Source organism: Selaginella moellendorffii, unplaced genomic scaffold (genome assembly GCF_000143415.4).
Source record: "Selaginella moellendorffii unplaced genomic scaffold, v1.0 SELMOscaffold_72, whole genome shotgun sequence".
In the NCBI taxonomy this organism is placed as follows: domain Eukaryota; kingdom Viridiplantae; phylum Streptophyta; class Lycopodiopsida; order Selaginellales; family Selaginellaceae; genus Selaginella; species Selaginella moellendorffii.
In genome coordinates, this window is record NW_003314333.1 from 674,860 (window position 1) to 689,761 (window position 14,902).

At 42.1% G+C, this 14,902-nt stretch overlaps 1 protein-coding gene across 1 annotated transcript; it reads left to right on the plus strand.

The window, feature by feature from the left end:
* The first annotated feature begins 802 nt into the window (after positions 1-802).
* LOC9639839 lies at positions 803-3,652 on the plus strand. The gene is made up of 5 exons (XM_002986119.2): positions 803-904; positions 1,317-1,548; positions 1,597-2,354; positions 2,404-3,520; positions 3,569-3,652. Exons 1-5 carry the CDS (start codon positions 803-805, stop codon positions 3,637-3,639), a joined length of 2,280 nt encoding a protein of 759 aa, XP_002986165.2. The 3' UTR covers positions 3,640-3,652.
* The last annotated feature ends 11,250 nt before the right edge of the window (positions 3,653-14,902 follow it).

Sequence of the window (14,902 nt, forward strand, 5' to 3'; positions counted from 1 at the left end):
AAAGAAAGAACTGCGAGTGAGGAAACTTTCGCGAAGAACCAATAAAACAAGAACTGCGAGTGAGGACATGAGGGTCTATCCAGGAATATCCCATACGTCATGAAGGCTGTTGACAATGCTGTAGAGGACTGCACGAAATGTTGTTTGAGATCTGCTCAATATTGGCCCATAGCTATTAAGATTCGAGCACTTATATGTAAGAGAACTATTTACCTCGTTCAACTCTTTCTCTTCAATGCTCCCGATTTATGGCAGAGTTTCATGGTACTTTCAATGCCTCGTGTTTCTCCTCATGACTTAGGATTGGAGATGGAGTTTCCTATCAAGAACTCTTAAGACTATGAGCAATTTAAAAGAAGAACTTACCTTAAGTAGCTTTTAGTGCCTCGAGCTTGTCTTTGTCCTCACCGGTCAGGAATTGTGGTAGAGTTTCCTGATGAAAACTCTAAGTCTCTAGGAGCACAAAAAACAAAAAAAATAAATTCTTGCCTTCAGTGCCTTGTCTTTCTTCTCAGAAGGATTGAAGGTGGAATTTCCTATAGAGAACTCTAAGACTAAGAGCACAAAAAAGAAAAAAACTTACCTCGTGCCTAGTTGTTTTGAGTGCTTTTTCCTCACCCGTCCTTATGGCAAAGTTTCCTGATGAGAACTCCAAGTCTTTAAAAACACACACAAAAAAAGGAACTTACCTTCAGTGCCTCGTCTTTCTTGGGATTGGAGGTGGAATTTTCTATAGAGAACTATAAGACTAAGAGCAGAAAAAGAAAACTTACCTCGTGCTGCCCCTCGTTGTTCCTCCCCCATGCCCATAGCTCGCCGGATCGCGAGAGCGCTAGGGAGTGGTAGTGGCCAAATCCCAAGCATTGAGGAGAAAAAGGAGGCACTGAAAGCAGCTGGGCACGAGGTATTTTGTTTCTTTTTCTGTGCTTGACTTTCAACAGGAAACTCTGCCACAATGCCCAACTGGTGAGGAGAAACACTGGATCCTATCGAGAACTCTAAGACCCAAGAGCACAAAAGAAAAACTTATTGCTAGCTTGTTAACCTCGTTGACAATTCCTTTCTGTGCCTCCTCACTTAGAGCTGCCAAGAAGATCAACATTAATTTCCGTTGTGTAAATAGTTAGGTGTTAATTGTAATACATCTTGTGATTCTGGACTGTGGTATTGTTGCTGGAAACAAGAATGGTAAATCTTTGCAAACTGGCCAGAACGCCTTAAACCCTAGGTTGGCCTACCTTGCGGTTTGTTAAATAATAGTATTAATTCTGTGTTGTAAGCTATTCGAGAAGTTAGGTTATCTTGGCGCAATGCAGGAGTTCCGGGATGCAAAGGCAGTTGTGGAAGCAGTTTTGAAGATGGGTGATTGCGGTTTGTCTCGTAGAGAGAAGCTCAGCTGGGATAGCGCAAGGGTTAAGGTCCTGGATTTGTTCGACAATGAGACAGCTGGTACCATCATTGACGCATTACTCCAGCTTACAGAGTCGACCCGATTGGACTATTTCCTCCCTGCCGATGCTGCGACCAAATCTGCTCTACTGTCACTCGGTACGTCAATTTGTGTTGATCCGGCATTACTTAGCGCTTGTTCTGCAGTTAGCAGGAAAAGGCGCAGAGTAGATCCATTTGGGGAGGTGAAAGCTCAAGCTTCTGCGCTGGCATTGTCTTTGGAAACGTCTTATCAAGAGATGACAGAAGAAAAGCTCGGGAGCATCGATACCCGGATAGATCTGCTGGCGCCGGACATTCTTACAGAAGACGCGACCTCATTTTCATACATGGGACGGAAAACTACGGTGGACATACTGAAGTTTTTCCAAGCTGTGAAGAAGGGTCCGAGCGTGTACAGCACGAACCCGAATCTTGCCATTCGGTTCATAACTGGGACCCCTGGGGCTGGAAAAACGTACAGCGTTGCAGCCGCAGCTGGTTACTTATATGCCAGCGAGCGAAGAAAAGCTACCGGCGCTGCTGCTGTTGCGTATATCAACGCCCGAGTGTTCATGGAAGATCCATCTTACAATTTATGGCGTGCGCTCATTCTAGCCTATGCTCGTGATGAAGCGGCTCTCAACGCGCTGAAATGTGTCGACTACGAAAGGCCGGACAGTCTGCTCCAATTTCTCAAAGAGCGAAAGAAGCTGCAAAAGGTTTACCTTTTATTCGACGATGGCAACTCGCTACATGACAAAGCTATATTCTCCGGCCAGATCAGATTTGCTGCTCGATCTTTTGTCGAGTCTCTTGCTCAGGTGTGCGTCGTCGTCTTCTGTGCATCCATAGAAAGCAAGCTGCGCAAAGAGCTTATAAAGGACGCTGCTCCGCCTCAACTTATCGTTTGCGGAGGGTATACGGTAAGTCCCTGTTTTGGAAAACTGGTTATTCACCGAGCTGTTTTGTTAGAGAAAAGAACTAGTTGCCTGCATTGGCATGTACCTCGAAACTACGGACCAGCGTTTGATTGATGGAGAAATTGCTTATACTCTGCAAAGAACTGGTTCTGTGCCGCAACTGATTTATCATCACTATTTCGGCGAGGACGGTGAACTGGATAGTGCTATCAGTCGGCTCAAGGATGAGATTGCGGACTTCATCCTGAACCGGAGCAGCTGGGAGGTTAGTGAACTTGCCAGAGCACTACGGGGGGAGCAGGTTGCTCGCTTGACGGTTGCGATGGATACCCGTGCCTTCTACAGGGGTCGAGATGGAAGAGGGAAGTGTTTAACTGGTGAACTCCGTTCGTATGCATTTGGCTTAATTTCGGAGAAGGTGAAGGCGGAAAGTTTGGAGGAAGGGAAGGTTGAGGTTCGGAGGTGGCTCGGAATGATCATGAAGGACAACAACCTGGTGCGCATTGGCTGGAATGTGGAGGAGGCTACCATCTTGACGCTCAAGCTGCTGACCCCTTGTATAAGAGTGGACAACAATGACCTGAGCGAGAAAATTTTGATCAAGCCTGCAGGAGTGCGGACAGTCAAGGGGAAGTTTGGGATAGATGAGCTGAAAGATGTGGGCCTGTCACCTACACTTTTCCTTCCGAACTTCAACCACATCGGAGCCGATGTTTTCTACTCCGATGAGGAGTGGTTAGTCGTCTTCCAGATTACCGTTGCTAACAATCCCGAGAAGCATCATAAGAGAACTCTAGAGGTTGCAGACGAGTTGTTTGCAGTGACACAAAGAAGGACGATGCTAGTTTGGGTGGTGTACACTCCTACAGAGACAGATACTTGGGTGGTTAAGGATTGGGAACACCCTCATGTTACTCAAGTTTTCATGTCTTTCGGTCAGCTGTCCAGCCATCTCAAGGATATCGATTCCGCACTTCGGGTGCTCAAGAGCAATCGCTACTCAAAGAAGCCGGCCGAGGACGTCTGTCCAGAGTGCAAGTGTGCTGAAACCTGCAGGGATGATAAGTGGATAAGCTGTACTTACTGTAACGTCTGGTTTCACTGGCTCTGCACCACTGCTACTGAGGAAACTTGGGAGTTGTGGTTGTGTGATAACTGCCGTGCTCCTGGTAAGTATCAAACCTGTCTCTTGCTCCTTCTGACGCCTCATTTTGCAGATGATGATCCCGATGTGGAATTGCCTCCACCAGTTCCGGATGCTGGTCGAAGGCGTGGAATCTCCTTCTAGTCGTAGCTTCTTCCTGCTGTGCAAATGAGTTTAAATGTGCAAATCCGGGTTTGATTTGGCTACATCAAACGTTACGTCATTTATTTAAATAAAATCACCAGTAAAATAACAAAGGTGTCTTATAACTTATGGTCGCACTCTTCCTTGGTATGAAGAACTGCAGTATGAATTCACATCTAATAGAGCAGGGGGTGGCCTGACAAATGAATTGCTGGCCGGCACTGTAGTGCCAAGTGATTCAAAATATGGTCATTTTTTGGATCGGTGCAAAAGCATGGTTGAATTTTATAGCTATTGGCAGAAATGGAGGCGTCGACGTTTTCTCCTTCAAGGTCACAGCTCACAAGCACAAGCTCCTCGTCCACGTTGCTCGACCTCTCCATGCGAGACTTGGGGGCATGGCCCTGGAGATAGTGAGAAGAGGACTGTTGACACAAAGAAGCAATTCCCTGCACAAACAAAGAATGCGTAAACTTGGATATTCTCTGCATGTTCCCCACGTGAAATTGAATATTTCCTACATGTGAAATCGAATATTCCCACCTTAATCAAATATTAGATTTTTTAAGGATATTCCCCAGAATCTAATGGCCATTATGTAGGGATCATGGTCATGTAAGGGGCCATTTACATGACCATCCATAACCATTCAACTAATTGTCTCAAATTATTTATAATTATAAGCTTTGAATTGTTTGCCTGATTTATAATTCTAGTTGATTAAAGCTTTTGGGCATTGTTGCAACTTAGCAAGGGCTGAGGAGCTCAAATAGAGTGATTAACTTTATAGTTTTCAACCATGGATGCTGGGCTTTATAGGGTAGTAGATCTTGGAGGAAACAAAAGAAAAAGGAATATGTGTTATATCTAAGATTATATGACTTATAAAAGGTACAATTGTCTTCCAATCTTGATAAATTCCCATTCTCCTTCCTCTAAGCATAGTATATAGTATGAAATTTTGGCCATTTTTACAAACAAAAGCAATAATTAAGTACTCAAGCATTTTGAAATCCCAAATAATTCCCCAGGAAATAATGGAATTCCATGAAATTTCATATACTGCTCTAAAATGAAATTTGGTTTAGTGAAGGATCAGGCCCAAAGGTGTGAATTGCTCCCAATCCCTCTTGTGTTTCACCCACCAGTTTGCCTAGTGTGCAAAAACCCTAGCCTAAGCGCACAGCCAAAGCTAAAGATGAAGAGGAAGATGTTACAACTGAGGATGAGTTTGGGGGGTTTGAGGAGTATAGTGATGTTATGTGAGGAGCAAAGTGCCATACTTGTGGAGCTTCAAGAGGTTGCTTGTTTAGAGAGCAATGCTTTCAAGCAAGTGGTTGGAATAAACTATCTTTTAGAGAACTTTAGTAGTGTATTATTAGGCATAGATGGTAGGTGATGGCAGTTGTAAGATGCCCACCAAAGGGAGAAAGCCAAGAACATCAAGAAAGAACTCGCGTGGATGAAAATGCGGACACCAATTCTTGACAATGCTCCATGGAGTACTCCACTTTTTTTAGGACAATAATATGCTTCTATCTTCATCTAGTGTTAGAAACCAATTTGCAAGGCATCCCCAACCAGTTGCAACTCCAAGAAAAACATGTGGTAGACCACAAGTGCCATACACTCTTCTATAGTATCATTATAATTACCACTGAGGTCCCTTAAAGCCGTTTCCAAAACTTGGTGGAGATGAGTGATCAGTAAGTTCTCCAATATCTCTTTCATCACTTTTTTTCATTTGTTATTTGGAGACCTATGGTGGGTTACAACATGTTCACTCCATCCTAAATCTGTGGGGCATACAACTTCAAGTCCATCTTGAAAAGGCCACCTTATGATAGTCTTTTGTCGCATAGCTGGAATCTCCTCTATAGCCATTGCTAGTGTAGTTATATTATACAGTTGAGAGACTTGTGCTTGAGCTTCAAAACATTAGAACAATAGCTAGCCAACAAACATGTCCAATAAAAAAGTATAGTTAAAAGAATTTAATATATTCAACTTGTAATTCGTATCTTTCTCTTGTTAGCTTTTTGTAAAGTCATTCAAGATAGGAGTTTCTTTGGATGCCAATATGAGGCACCTTTAGCATACACACAGAAAAAAGAACATTAAAAGATATGGTAAATAAACTTTAATCTTATTCACATTTCTTGGTACTTGCCATAATGTTTTATCTAGTGCATTTTGTCATAGACGTCCACAATCAATGGTTTTTATCTCCCACACTATTGCCCTATCAACATCACATGCATACTTTATTTGAAATTTAGGAGTACAACAATTTAGTCTGAAAAGAGCCTCCAAGTACAAAAACTCATTATTTGCAAGATCTAACTTGAATTTTTTCCTATCCTCCTAGTATGGATGCAACATTGTGTGCTTCACCAAAAAATGTGAGAATTGGCTATACTTTATTTTTGTAGCTTAGTCAAAGATGCTTGTATTTTAAAAACAAGCTCCATTATCCACTAAAAAATGATAACACTAAATCTTACCATCTTTCCAAGTACCAATGTCTTGTAATCCTTATAATAGTGTAGGCATTTGGATCATGTGAATTCACCACCACAGCATTGATACCTCCATCACAAAAAAGAGCTTTATAGTCAACCTCTATAAAACTTAATCAACCAGGAATGTATTACCACTCCTACCAATACGGCATTGCATTCCCAGATATAGAAAAGAACTCTCTATAAGCTATTTCAATTAGGGGGCTTCTACTACTATTTCCACCATGTCTGCTTTTCACTGCATGGGTTATAATTTGTAACAAGAGTAATAGAAAACTATCTTTAATCATCTACTTGTACACACAAGTCAACACTTGACTCATAAACACTTGCTCCACTACCAAACACAAGCACATACCTACTAGTAGTGAGAGAACAATGCTACTAGTATATTTTCTTTTCTTTGTAGAATTTATCATTATATTGATGTTGTCATATTTTTCCTGCAAATGCATCTAGAAGTGTGGGATGCCATCTCTAGCACCAAGCAATGCTGCCAATCAAATTTTGTGAGAAGAAAATATTGGCTTGCTAGATATTTGACAACAACAATGTAATGAAGAGGTTGTTGTTCATGTCAATAAGGACAATGTAGAAGATGAAGAAGAAAACTAGTATCTAAATGAAGAACTAGAAAAAATAAAAGACATACTAGAACTCCCACCATTTGTTCCAATGTTTAATTCAGGTAAAAAGTGTTGTTTTCTATTGCTTCCATCCTTGACACTTTTCCATAAATTGACTGCTTATGATATCTAACAATGAAGATGATTGAATGGAGGAAGATTCATTACACTAGGTTTCAGTTCGTGATGGGAGTGACATGTAACCATTTGCATGTTTAATAGATCTCTTAGAGGTTGGAGATGTGTTTTATTGACATCTTTTTAACAATTGTGCATGCAGGTTTGAACATATGCAAGATTATTAGTCATGAGTGTGAGTAGTACACATGAGAAGTCTAGATAACCTCACAAATAAATATGAAATTCCAATTGTTGCAAGTAGAAGAGATTGGTGGTATCGAGCATGCAATAGGAGTGCTACTTTAAAATCCCAGGATGACAATATGATAGCTATGGTAACATAGTTGAATACCAAGGTCCTTGGGGCTTCAGAAAGCTCTCTCCAAACTTAAGAGTGTCGATATGCATAGATGTTCCTTGCATTTTGCGAAACCGCTTCACAAAGGCACCAAGCAATGTATATTGATCTGCTAGTAAGTTGTGTAGAGGACATTAGAGCATGTCATGAATAGCATATTGTGATGTCCTTGGAACAAAAGCATTTATCCAGTATATGCCATCCCATTCCAAGCACTTTGGTATGATCTCTATAATCTTTATACAAGGTTCCCTAAGCCAGCCATAGCTATGTTCATGCCATGCAATTGAAATAGTGATGTACTTGGAGCATGGCATTGTTGTCAATGGCCAAGATACTCCTTCATCAGAAGAGCCTCCATAGGGGGCTTTGCCATGTTTCTTATTGCTTTGGGGTGCCAAAGACTAAAGGTTGATTGTTGCATGTTATTGAACACTAGCCACAATAGGTGATAGAGTTTGCATGGAGGTATTTTACCCATGAAAAACTTTAAAGAAATAAACCTTATTAATGGCTCAGGTGGCAATGCACAAGCAACCTTTCGATTAGTGATCCATCATCGGACCATCGCAAAATGTTAAGGACCCTGTCGAGAGAGTTTAGTGCTAGGGGCTTCTAGAAAATCTACTTGCTGAGCATTGTCTAGGTGCTAGCATGGCAAATGCATGAAGTTGGGACTAGGAAAAACAACCAAAGAGTGAGTATTGTGAACAAGAAAAACAAAAAGCTAACCACTCATATACATCCCTTTGGGTGTTAAAGCCAATTGTGTTGGTGTGTGCTCGGTGGTGTTGTGTGGCCTTGAAAAAGAAGATTTTCCAGGAGTATGTGAGCCAATGCATGTGTTGGCATTGCAGGATTTAAGCTACACAAGTTTTTTGCTGCTGTTGTTGCCTGCATTGATTGTGTTGGATGGTCATGAAGGCAAAACTCCAGCTAGAAGAAGGATGGGAATGGGATATAGGCCACATATAGGTGAGAGTGTTCTCTGTGATTGTTCTTTTAACTTGCTCATGTGTTATAGGTATGACAGGAACTAAATTGAGTAGAGGATTACTCATTAGATAGCCATAGAAGATTGAGCACCTATTGTGAATCCATAGAAGATCCCTTCTCTAGGTTTCCCCTCTTCTTGTCATTTTTAGCCCACGTGCCTAGAACAAAAGAAAAGTAATGAAGATGTATCTTGGATGGGATGAAGATTGCTTAAGCCTTACTATGTCATGATGCCACCCAGTCGATCACTAGAACACCTGCAAGAAATGGATGATGAAGCTTGTTGCCTTTGGAAGCGAGAGAACACAAAATTGGGGCAAAAATATAATCATGCCAATGTTAATAAATTGATATCTTGTGCTGTCCGCACCAAACCCTAAACAAGGGTGGCCCTAACCCTAAAAGAAAAATATCACAGATAGTTGAATATGAATTTTAAAAATATATTAAACTGAAATTAATGGTTCTCAATTAAAATATAATAAAAAGGGAGCTATGAGTGCATAGAATATAGAAAGAGAATACAGAAATATGCATATCAATTAGCCCAAAAACCCTAGCTTATATATAAGAGCGAGTGGTCCAGATTGAAACCAATCCGACGGCTACCAAAATCCCACTATGCTAATATTAGTATACGGCATCGTAGCCGTACACTTAGCCCTCACATCATCCCCTCCTCTCGGAATAATGGAAGACTATCAGGATTCTCTTGTAGACGGGTTGGGATCTGGAGGAACATCAGGAGGAGGTATCGGCGGATCTGTAGATGGTATTAACTGCTCCTAATCCTTTTGTATGAAATGTTTCAACCACTGCACATGCACAATGTTTGGAGGATCGGCCTACTGGATGTCATGCTAAACCTCATAAACTTGTGGTCCAACTTGCCGCAACACCCGATACGGTCCTTTCCACTGTGCAAGGAGCCCCTTAGATAAACCACATATCGTAAGATGGGGAAAACGGACTAACACCAAATCATCCATTTTGTACTCTGCAAGTGGACGATGATGGGAGTTGTAGTGCCGTTGTTGTCCCACTTGTACGCAGCCTAAGTGTTCGGCAAACTCTACTCGGACAAGTGGAAGAATGCTTGTCAAATATTGATCCCATGACCTAGCATTCGCAGCTCGTGGCAATCGCGAAGGTAAACCTAGCTCCGTTGGTAATATTGGATCATGACCATATAGGAGTTTATATGGTGAAGCACCAACAGAACTCTGCACCCCAGTGACATACGCATACCGAAGAGACGGCAAATGACCATCCCAATCCGAATGCTGAAAGTTCACATACTTCGCAATCATCCCCTTGAACGTCCGAATGAGCCATTCCACCAGACCGTCTGATTGTGGATGATAAGCACTCGTGAAAGTGTGGCGAATCCCCAACTGAGACGTCAAAATATGAAATGCCTCAGCCATAAATGCGGGACCATTATTTGAAAGAATCCGCTCTGGATAAGAATGCTGGAACACCACTCGATTGAGGAGGAAGTATCCAACAGTAGTTGCAGAGGCACTAGCAAGAGCACCAACTTCCACCCAATGAGTCAAATAATCAAAAGCAATAATAACATATTAATTGCCAGCAGTCAACTGTGGAAAAGGTCCCATAAGATCAAATGCCACCAACTCAAACGGACGGGAAACTGCAATTGACTCCAACCGTCCTTCCGTAGCCCGAGGGGGAGTATTACAAGCTTAGCACCAAATGCAGCTACGCACATACCGGATAATATCATGTCGCATCTCCGGCCAATAGAAAGACTTGCGTAGCTTCTCAATTACATGACGATGTCCCATATGCCCACCTAGAACAGGAGAATCATGGTAGGCATGGAGAAATTGCAGAATAAAGATAGAAGGCACTACCAGCCATAAATGATTATCAGGATCTGTCCTCACAAAATAAAGAAGGCCATCTTCAAGACGATATTGAGAATGTAAATGCCGGAAAGGCAAGTCATCAGCAAGTGATGCAGGATTCTCAAACCCATCTCGAAGCCTTCGAATCCAGGGCTCAATCTGTTGAGCCTCGCGAACCTCATCAAGCGAAGGTAGATTTTGCTCTGCACCTTATGGACACTGAACGTCAAGTATAGCAATTGTCGACGGCACAGAATCCTCGTCTAGAAAATCCACAGATGCTGGAATGAAAAGCTCATCAGAAACATGAGAAGAGAGTGAAGAAGGAAGAGGAGCTCAAGAAAGGGCATCAGCATCAGCCATAGAACTCCCTGGGCGGTGAACAACATCAAAATCATATATCTGAAGCTTCAAAGCCCACCGAGCAGTACTACCAACCAGGTTCTTCCGCTTTAATAACGAAGTAACAGTAGCATGGTCACCTTCAAGTAACATCTAAGAACCATGTAGATATGCATGAAGTTTCTCAAAACCCTAGATTGTTGCTAAACACTCCTTCTCTGTCGTGTCGTGGAGTAGTTCATCTCCGCTGGTTGTAATATACGGCTTATATATGCAATGGGATGGCGCTGACTAGGCACACTCAAGCTCTCTTGCATTAACACACCTCTAAGACCAATGTCAGAAGCATCCACGTGCAAAATAAAAGGTCGAATGTAGTCAGGATATGCCAAAATCGGAGGAGTTGTCAATAACTCTTTGATATCCCCGAACGCCCGCTCACAATCTGGAGACCAAATGAAAGACGATGTTGATGACTTCAGCAACGCTCGCAATGGTGCAGTGCGATCAGAAAGATGATCCACAAAACGCCTGAGATATTGCACCTTGCCCAAGAAGCGCTACACGTCATTCACACACTTTGGAGTAGGGAACTTTAGAACAGCCACAAGTTTGTCAGGATCAACTTGCAAACCCTCACAAGAAATACGGTACCCAAGATAAGTTGTGTTCTTGGATCTAAACACACACTTCAACCGCTTCAGTTTTAAACCAACATTGCATAGCCGATCCAACACTTTACAAACATCATGAACGTGCTCCTCCTACGTCCCCTCCGAGTGGATCAAGACATCATCAATGAAGTTAGCAGTCATCTCTGACATATTGCAAAGAACCTTGTCCATCATCTGTTGAAAAGTTGCTGGAGCATTGTTCAAACCAAATGGCATGACCAAGAACTCATACAAACCAAATGGTGTACGAAAAGCAGTCTTAGGAATATCTTCTTCGGCCATCGGTACTTGCCAATACCCAGAAGCAAGATCTAGCTTGGTGAACCAACGACTTCACCCTAGACGATCCAAGAGATCAGCAGTGTGAGGAAGAGGGTACACATCTGGGATCGTTACGTCGTTTAACGGACGATAATCGATGCAGAAACAAATACTCCCATCAGACTTCGTCACAACATGAGGTTCACATGCCCAAGGACTCCGCGACTTCCGAATAACACCCTTCTCCAACATCTCCTTGACATTTGCACGTAAAATCTTGATCTCCTTTGGTGACCGATGACGAATAGGAACCTTGATTGGACGAGCATCCCCAGTTGGAATCGGATGACGTGTGGCAATCTTGGCTCCAGACGATAGGTCAAAGTCAAAAAGATCAGAATACTCCTTCATGAGCTGGTCAACTGCTGCAACACAAAGATCGTCGGAGGGATCGAAAAAGAGAAGAGCAGAACAAGATGGAAACACATGAGGAAATAGTGGGGAAACAAAAGTAATGGAAGCAGAGGTAGAAGTAGAGGGATGAAGAAGTACGGAAGTGAGAGGAATGGATGAAACATAAGGAAGTATGAGACAAGGGGGAGAAACCTCAAAGTCACACTTGGCATGATTGCGCTGCAACCAATCCATACCAAGAATGAGGTCAAAAGCTTGACTCAACACCACCCACAACGACTGCAACTCAAGCTCGAGATCGCCCACACGCACAACCAGGTCTGCCTCATCCCGTGCACATGCATGTGTACAGCCGTTGCCATAAAGAATGAAAATTGGTTTTGCCGCATGACGCAAGTGTAGATGACAACGTGTGGCAACAGGTCAAGCAATAGAAGATAAACTCGAACCTGTATCAACCAACACGGAGAGAATAATAGGAGACCTCTTGTTATAAAGACGAGCTTGGAAAATAAACACTAGATGAACTGGTGCCGAGTGAACCGCTTGATGATACTTCTGAAAGAAAGATGGAGGGGTCATTGACTCATTCGCGCAAGGTCCCTCCATTACTCGCGTGACTCCTCGTTTCCTGGAGGCATCTCGGTGTCCAAACCTTCCATTGCAGCAGCACCAACGGGACGTTGCTGACGCCAAGGTCTCCACCCAGGAAATGGAGGTCGCCAATCCGGAAAACGTCGACAACGCCGATAAGTATGACCAACTTCATCACATGCCCAACAGCGAACATCACGGCCATGACCACGTCCTCGCCCTTGACCTTGGACTCGAGCAGCAGCAGCATCAACCTCCATTGAAACAGGACCATCACTCATAGGAAGTGGAGCTGAAGGATGTGCAGCGAGAAGTGGAAGAGGCGACGTCTTATAACATTGTGCCAAACAAAGAGCATCGTCAAGGGTGGCAGGAGCAAGTGCATGCACAAGTCCGACAAGATCTTGAAGAAGTCCTGGCCACAACATTCCTAGCTTGATCCGCTCTGACATATATGGCTCCGCACGAAGCAAAAGACTTCGAAAACGAACACCAAATTGCATCACTGACTCAGATGGCCATTGGCGAAGACGATGCAATTGTTGGAAAACATCATCACAGTCATTGGCATGTCTGAAGGCGTGTTTGAAGACATCCGGAAGAACACTTCAATCCCCGCAAGTGGCTGCTCCCAAACCGTTGTACCACTGCAATGCCGTCCCTTGGAGACACGTGGGAAACTCACGCAAACGTCGAGCATCATCCCAAGAATGATATGTGGCAATCACCATAAAGTGATCGAACCAATGGTACACATCATCCCCAGGATTCCTGTGAAAGAACTCTGGCCGAACGCGAGGATTGGCACCAAGAGCAGGAGGAGTTGTACCATGGGCCGTGAACGCCGCCATCAACTGAGTTTGGTTGTTCAATTGCAAGTGCATAGCATCAAGCAATTGTACCAACTGCTGCTCCAAAGTCAAAGGAGGAGATTGCTGATCTGCCATGGAGACGAATGAAAAAGAAAGAGCAAAAGAAGAGAAATGACAAAAAACTAGAAGGAAATGGTAGATCTAGACAATGCAAAAAGTTAGATCTAAACCAAAATCCTGAAAGGAAAGAACAAAAGAAAGGAAATGGAAAAAGTTAAATTTAGACAATGCAAAAAGTTGGATCTAAACTGAAATCCCAAATTTAAGCACTCCCCAGGGACAATCAAAGGTGCCCCTCAACTCCACCAATGCGAATGCTTGGAATATAGAAAGGGAATATAGAAATATGCATATCAATTAGCCCAAAAACCCTAGCTTATATATAGGAGTAAGTGGTCCAGATTGAAACCAATCCGACGGCTACCAAAATCCCACTACACTAATATTAGTATACGGCATCGTAGCCGTACATTTAGCCCTCACAGAGCTAGAGATTATTATAATTAAATTAATATCAGAAATGCCCACATTATTATCATTATAAGACATGCAAGATAAGAAATCATAAACATTCTTTATAATAATAAATGAAAAACTATGAACAAGGTGCTATTGATAAATATTTAAATTAAAGTGTAATTTTACTTTATTTTAACTATATAATAACAGGTTATAATAAGCAGTAAAGCTCGAACATACTTGAAGGGTAAAAAGCTTTATTGTGAACTTGGATCAATGCCTTGGATGGTGCTTTCTTCAATGGTGGCTGTCACTTGGTCATGACATAGCTTAAACAGTTTTATTGCAGTTATTATTGAAGTATTGAACTCTCAAACTTCCATTATAGCAAAGCTCTCTAGAAAAGGATGGCATTGCAATGTGAGTCTGCAAAGAGGAGGTTTATGCCAGATGTTTATATTGCAAATTGCATAGTTGACATGTATTCCAAGTGTGGAAGCTTTGTGGATGCACAGATGGGCTTGGACAACATTCAAGAATGTATCTAACACTCTGTTTCATGGAACACTATGTTTCTCAGGTATGTTGAAAGTGGTAAAGCCCACTTAGCTCTTATACCAGGTTATAGTATGTATATTTTCATATAAGATTGTTACTTTTTATGACTTGCTATATGATATGGAAATGTTTTGACTCTTAAATGGAACAAGTGAGTTGATTGATTGGATTTTTTATTCTTACCTGTGGTACTAATGAAATAGCTAGGTTGGATCCAAAGAAAACTGAGAAACTTGTCCATATCTATCAAAACTCTTGTATGTGGAGTAGAAGGCGACAACAATCCATTGATAAATAAACTGATGTTGAATTTGATATTACAAATTATGGAACAACACCTCTAGAGGCAGTAACTATAACCAGAGTAATAACTGGTGGAAGCAAAAGGGATTATGCTGAGGTTGACACAAATGACACATTCTCTAAATGTGAAAATAAGCAAGATGATGCTACTAAATAATTGAGAAGAAGGTTAGTAATATTATCACTTATTTTGCATGGAGTACTAAGAACTAAATTGTACTTTGCAATGGTGATGATGACGAGTTGGAAACATTGTTAAGGGCATTAGATAATAAATCTGCCTTCATTTGCTA